Raw genomic sequence first — 5,839 nt, forward strand, 5'->3', positions numbered from 1 at the left:
ACCCACAGCACACTGCACGTCATCACACCCAGTGCCCTGTCTGCCACCCCAGGCCAGCTAACGGAACAGTGAGCAGCCTCCGTCCTGCGTCAGGCAGGCTCACATCACCTAGTGTTAGCAGTAAACCGCCACGACTCAGGCTTTGGCAACACTCCCGCTACTCCGAGAAAGCCAAGCGTCCACCTAAAGGATAAATGTGGGTCACCAGCACCACGGTGGAGCTCCCAGGCCACACCAGGACCCGGTGGAGTCTCACAGACGACCCCGGCGCATCTTGAGGGTCCTACAGCCCGCAGCGGCGTCCCTCTGGCGTCACCCGGCCCGCCCCGGCGCCTCTCCGAGGCTTTGGCAGCCGGCACCGGTGTCTTTCCAATGTCCGACTGCCCCTTCAGATGTGCAGCTCGGCTGCGTCGTCCAGTTGGCCTCTGTAGCGCTCCAGTACCGGCGCCACCTCCTCCGCCAAAACTGCGTCACCTGGAGCGGAACGGCGCGTCACCCCCCCCTGTCCCCTGGTCCGGTAGCCACACCCCTCACCTGGAGCGGGCGGCGCGTCACCCCCTGTCCCCTGGTCCGATACCCGCACCCCTCACCTGGAGCGGGGCGGCCGTCACCCCCTGTCCCCTGGTCCGGTACCCGCACCCCTCACCTGGAGCGGGGCGGCGCGTCACACCCTGTCCCCTGGTCCGGTACCCGCCCTGGAGCGGGGCGGCGCGTCACACCCTGTCCCCTGGTCCAGTACCCGCATCCCTCACCTGGAGCGGGCGGCGCGTCACACCCGCCCCCTGGTCCGGTACCCGCATCCCTCACCTGGAGCGGGGCGGCGCGTCACACCCCCCCCCCTGGTCCGGTACCCGCATCCCTCACCTGAGCGGGGCGGCGCGTCACACCCCGCCCCCTGGTCCGGTACCCGCATCCCTCACCTGGAGCGGGGCGGCGCGTCACACCCCGCCCCCCTGGTCCGGTACCCGCATCCCTCACCTGAGCGGGGCGGCGCGTCACCCCCGCCCCCTGGTCCGGTACCCGCATCCCTCACCTCGAGCGGGGCGGCGCGTCACACCCCCGCCCCCTGGTCCGGTATCCGCACCCCTCACCGCGGCCTCTAAGACTACCCAGGTCCAGGGCCTTCCCCAGTTTTCTACCAATTCTTGAATTTCCATCCTCTACTTTGGAAATTGCACACAACATGGGCAGAAATCTGCTTTTGTTTTTTGTTGTTTTATTTTTGACAGCCAACATCATTCTATCGTGCGCAAATTGGTATGCATCTCAATTTATTGAATACCATTACACCTTATTTACTCACGATCATTTTCTTTATTTTCGAGCGGTTCGTGCGGGATCCGCGTGACGACATCAGTAGTAACTGGGATTACCGGTTTGCGTAGGAGTGATTTGATACAAAAATACCCCGTCCCGCCCACCGGGATGGGCGGTCACCGCTCCCGCCACCGGACGGGCAGCCGCCGCCCCCGCCCCGCCCACCGGGACGGGCAGCCACCGCTCCCGCCCCGCCCACCGGGACGGGCAGCCGCCGCTCCTGCCCCTCCCACCGGGACGGTCAAACGCCACCCACCTGTTCAGCGGCGCGGCCGGTGAAGGAGGCCGGCTCGAGCAGCGCGTCCATCTGGCCGTGCACGGGCTCGAAGTAGGCACAGGCGCGCAGACGCTCCACCAGATCGTTGTCCGCACCCTCCTGCTTGACCCGGTCGCCAGCCGCCTGCGAAAGCTGCCGCAGCTGCTCGTGGCATTCCTGCCGACCGAGCGGAGCGGTCGGATCAGGTCAAATCAGGTCAGGTCAGGCACACCGGCGACACGTCGGGGGCGGTACACGGAGCGCAAAGAGCAGAACAATCGTGACTATGACGGTCGACTGACAAAGCTCAAGCGATCTCGACAACTAAGCCAGAGGCTGAAAGATATTCAGACAGAGATATTCCAACCTTGGCAGGTTAGAAGGCTTTGCACTTTAATTGCTGAGAGGTCCAGACCACCATTCACCGAGATATATCCTCCTGCTGTGGCAACTCAACACGCATAACGACGTTGACGAGACACGGAAATATCGCGACCATTTAGGTTGAAAATGGTAACTCTGGGCCAATAATGAGACTGTAAGACCGGAATTCCGCGGTGGTTCGGGAGATCACCGCCACACAGACACTAACCTGTCGGTCGGCGCCCGCCTTCACCATGGCCATGATGATGTTCTCGGAGGCCATGAACGGCAGCTCCTGCTGGATGTGCCGCTGTATGACCCGCGGGTACACCACCAGGCCTTCTGTGATGTTCTGCAGCGTCAGCAGCAAACCGTCGGCGGCGAGGAACGCCTCAGACAGCGTGAGCCGGCTGCAGACACAGACAGCAGCGGTCGAAAGGGAACCGGGCGTCCCCGTCATGGCCCAGTGCCGGGCCTCAGACAATGGTAGGCGGGTACGAATCACATATAGCAGGGCCGATATCTCAACCTGACTTCTCTCTCGCCCCGCCTCCCCCAGACGGGCGAGACTAACCGGTTGGCGGAGTCGTCGAGTGTGCGCTCCATCCACTGCGTAGCGGCCGTTGGCAGGGCGTTGGAAGGCAGCGCCATCAGGTGGCGCGCCAGAGCACAGCACCGCTCCGACCTGACGACAGGCGCACACGGCGTCAGGAGCGCAGTGTGGCGCACGGCGGCACGCGGCGTCAGGCGTGTGGTGCGGCGCACGGCGGCACGCGGCGTCAGGCGCGCGGTGTGGCGTATGGCGGCACGCGGCGTCAGGCGTGCGGTGCGGCACACGGCGGCACGCGGCGTCAGGCGCGCGGTGTGGCGTATGGCGGCACGCGGCGTCAGGCGCGCGGTGGGGCACATGGCGGCACGCGGCGTCAGGCGCGCGGTGTGGCGTATGGCGGGCACGCGGCGTCAGGCGCGCGGTGGGGGCACATGGCGGCACGCGGCGTCAGGCGCGCGGTGTGGCGTAATGGCGGCACGCGGCGTCAGGCGCGCGGTGGGGCACATGGCGGCACGCGGCGTCAGGCGCGCGGTGTGGCGTATGGCGGCACGCGGCGTCAGGCGCGGCACGCGGCGTCAAGAGCGCAGTGTGGCGCACGGCGGCACGCGGCGTCAGGCGTGTGGTGCGGCGCACGGCGGCACGCGGCGTCAGGCGCGCGGTGTGGCGTATGGCGGCACGCGGCGTCAGGCGTGCGGTGCGGCACACGGCGGCACGCGGCGCCAGGTGCGCGGTGTGGCGTATGGCGGCACGCGGCGTCAGGCGCGCGGTATGGCACACGGCGGCACGCGGCGTCAGGCGCGCGGTGTGGCGTATGGCGGCACGCGGCGTCAGGCGCAGCACGCGGCGTCAGGAGCGCAGTGTGGCGCACGGCGGCACGCGGCGTCAGGCGTGTGGTGCGGCGCACGGCGGCACGCGGCGTCAGGAGCGCAGTGTGGCGTATGGCGGCACGCGGCGTCAGGCGTGCGATGCGACCCAGTCGCCGAACACGTGGGTACGCACGCAAACACGCGTATAGTCGACCGACGTGTTAATTACTATAACGATGCGATGAACTTCACGCGGCACGTGAAAAACTTCAGCACGTCATCAGGGGCGCGGTCTGAATGGAATCTTATGGCGGTCACCGGACGCTTGCAAAACCTTAAACAAATACTACAAGCACGACATGGCACTGCGGCACACCACGACCACAGCACACTCCCTGGCACCGGCTTTGCAGATCACAGCAGCGGTGCGTCCTACTAAGCCCTACGACCACACGGTGTGTTCCCACGACTTGGCCCTCACGAGTGGACCAGTTCTGCCTGCTGCACCAGTCAGGCCGTTACCACGCGCCCCCTCACCTCATCGGGTTGCGCTTGTAGGGCATGGCTGACGAGCCGATCTGTGACTTTTCGAACGGCTCCTCCAGCTCCTTCATACTGGCCAGCAGGCGGATGTCGGTGCACATCTGCCGGTCAGCACCCGGTCAGCACCCCGTCAGCAGTCACGCGCGCACGGGCCGGCCATTGACTACAGATACTCCTGACACGTACGCTGAGACCAACATCGCTCCGCGATGTACACGTGCTAAGGGTCAAAGCCAAAGGACTAACGACATGATGATTTGTTGACCCCACCGGTCAGAACGTCTGATTCCCGTGAAAGGAAATATAACGCGCTGAGGAGACACACACACACACAAAACACCCCCGCATATCAGCCAGACCAGTGCTCCAGTTTCCCGGGCTCCGAGGGCCCAGGCCCACGTGGGGGCTACGCCACCGACCTTATGCGCGCTGGCGCCTAGGCTGGCCAGTGCCTGCACCATCATCACATCCAGCTTGCGTGGGTACGTCTGTCCGCAGATGGTGTAGCAGGAGGAGAAGCCAGCCAGCTCCGTCACACGCCGATCCAGCCGCACCACCTTGTCGTGGTCACCTGATAGACGACGGTGGGGGTCGGTGAGTCAAGCAGCAGATAGCATGGCAACCGATAGCATGGCTACCTGATTGCATTTACTAGTAAAACACCGAAAATATTGTTTTATATCGTGATGAAACAATTCACTTCAATGGCCGCGCGAGATTAAATACACGCGCAAAACACTAACAACATGAATTTACTCCCAGATGTAGTGCGTGACATTCGAGTAAGTACAAGCTGGCCTTACAGACATCCACCTTGCAATGTTGGATCGGAGCACACCGGTACTGGAGCCATGCATGTCTTGGCCTTAGCAAGTAAGACCGGAGCGCGCGCGGACAGTGCCTCAGAGTCAGGCCCCTACCGGCGAACAGCTGGAGGAAGGAGGCCTGCGTGCCCGTGGTGCCCTTGACGCCGCGGAAGCGCAGGTCTTTCCGGAGCTGGCGCAACGTCTGCTCGTCCAGCACCAGGTCCTGCAGCCAGAGGCACGACCGCTTCCCCACCGTGGTCAGCTGCGCGGGCCTGCCCGGCGGAGACAGAAGCCCCCGGACTGGCGTTTACGCGAGGTCCTGTCTCAACCCCAGCTGGACCGACCCTCGCGCAATGCACCGCGTGAGAAGGGTGGCTGCGTTAGCATGAGCACGAGGTCGTGCAGCGGCGTAGCCATGGCAGACGGCCGACCATACGGTGGTGCTGATTCACGAGACCAGCCCGGGGTGTCGTGACCGGGCACCCGGGCACGCCGACTGAGGAAGGCGTCCTCCTGGCGTGGCCGGAGCCAGCGGGGCTGCTGATCCGGTCTGAGCGCGGCGGGAAACGGCGGGGGGGGGGGGGGGCAATACTCACTGCAGATGCGTAAACCCCAGGGTGGGCAGGGCGGCGTACTTCTCGGAAAAGATGCCCAAGCGCTGTATGCAGCGGCCCAGACGCGGCAGCAGGATGTCCAGGCCGTCTCGGATCACAATCAGGTCCTACACGCAGGCACCAGGTCCAAGATCAGTGGTCCGGTCCTGCTGCATTTGGTCAATTGTTAATGACCAGGTTCTGACGAGATCTGACCAACCACTGACAATCTGGCCCTTAGGGTTAAAATATTGTGAACAGCATCAGACAAATCAGTCCAAGTAGCTGTTCCTGAAATCGTTCATAACCTGCCGTAGGGATCAGATGTTCATATCCTAATTCACACAGGTGATCAGAGCATTCTGCAAGGTCACCACAATATCCTTATGATATGTTCTGACTGGCTGACTTATGGATGCAATTGGGTCAGAAAAAGCATAGTTTGCAGCACTCTAACCCAATGCTGGGGAGCACCCACAATCACATCACACAGTTTCTACCACCAGACTGCAAAAGCACAAATCAGGTCTAGTTTGCAAGATTGTCAGCCAACCCAAAACATTTGTTTTCGGTTCCCGTCCTATGTCGGTACAACATAGTATTAA

General features: G+C 63.2%; 1 protein-coding gene across 1 annotated transcript in view; it reads right to left on the minus strand.

The window, feature by feature from the left end:
* Positions 1-388: 388 nt before the first annotated feature.
* The window catches only part of LOC119103098 (adenylosuccinate lyase), a 13,213-nt gene continuing 7,762 nt past the window's right edge, over positions 389-5,839 (minus strand). The window contains exons 4-13 of the mRNA XM_037226547.1: positions 5,238-5,362; positions 4,756-4,913; positions 4,255-4,406; positions 3,830-3,936; positions 2,511-2,621; positions 2,166-2,346; positions 1,574-1,750; positions 979-1,033; positions 584-646; positions 389-474 (exon numbers count right to left, since the gene is read on the minus strand). Of these exons, the coding sequence (XP_037082442.1) occupies positions 389-474; positions 584-646; positions 979-1,033; positions 1,574-1,750; positions 2,166-2,346; positions 2,511-2,621; positions 3,830-3,936; positions 4,255-4,406; positions 4,756-4,913; positions 5,238-5,362 (1,215 nt within the window). The remainder of the gene's footprint in view (positions 475-583; positions 647-978; positions 1,034-1,573; positions 1,751-2,165; positions 2,347-2,510; positions 2,622-3,829; positions 3,937-4,254; positions 4,407-4,755; positions 4,914-5,237; positions 5,363-5,839) is intronic.

This window comes from Pollicipes pollicipes, unplaced genomic scaffold (assembly GCF_011947565.3).
Source record: "Pollicipes pollicipes isolate AB1234 unplaced genomic scaffold, Ppol_2.1 Scaffold_5724;HRSCAF=6776_pilon_pilon_pilon, whole genome shotgun sequence".
Lineage (NCBI taxonomy): Eukaryota > Metazoa > Arthropoda > Thecostraca > Pollicipedomorpha > Pollicipedidae > Pollicipes > Pollicipes pollicipes.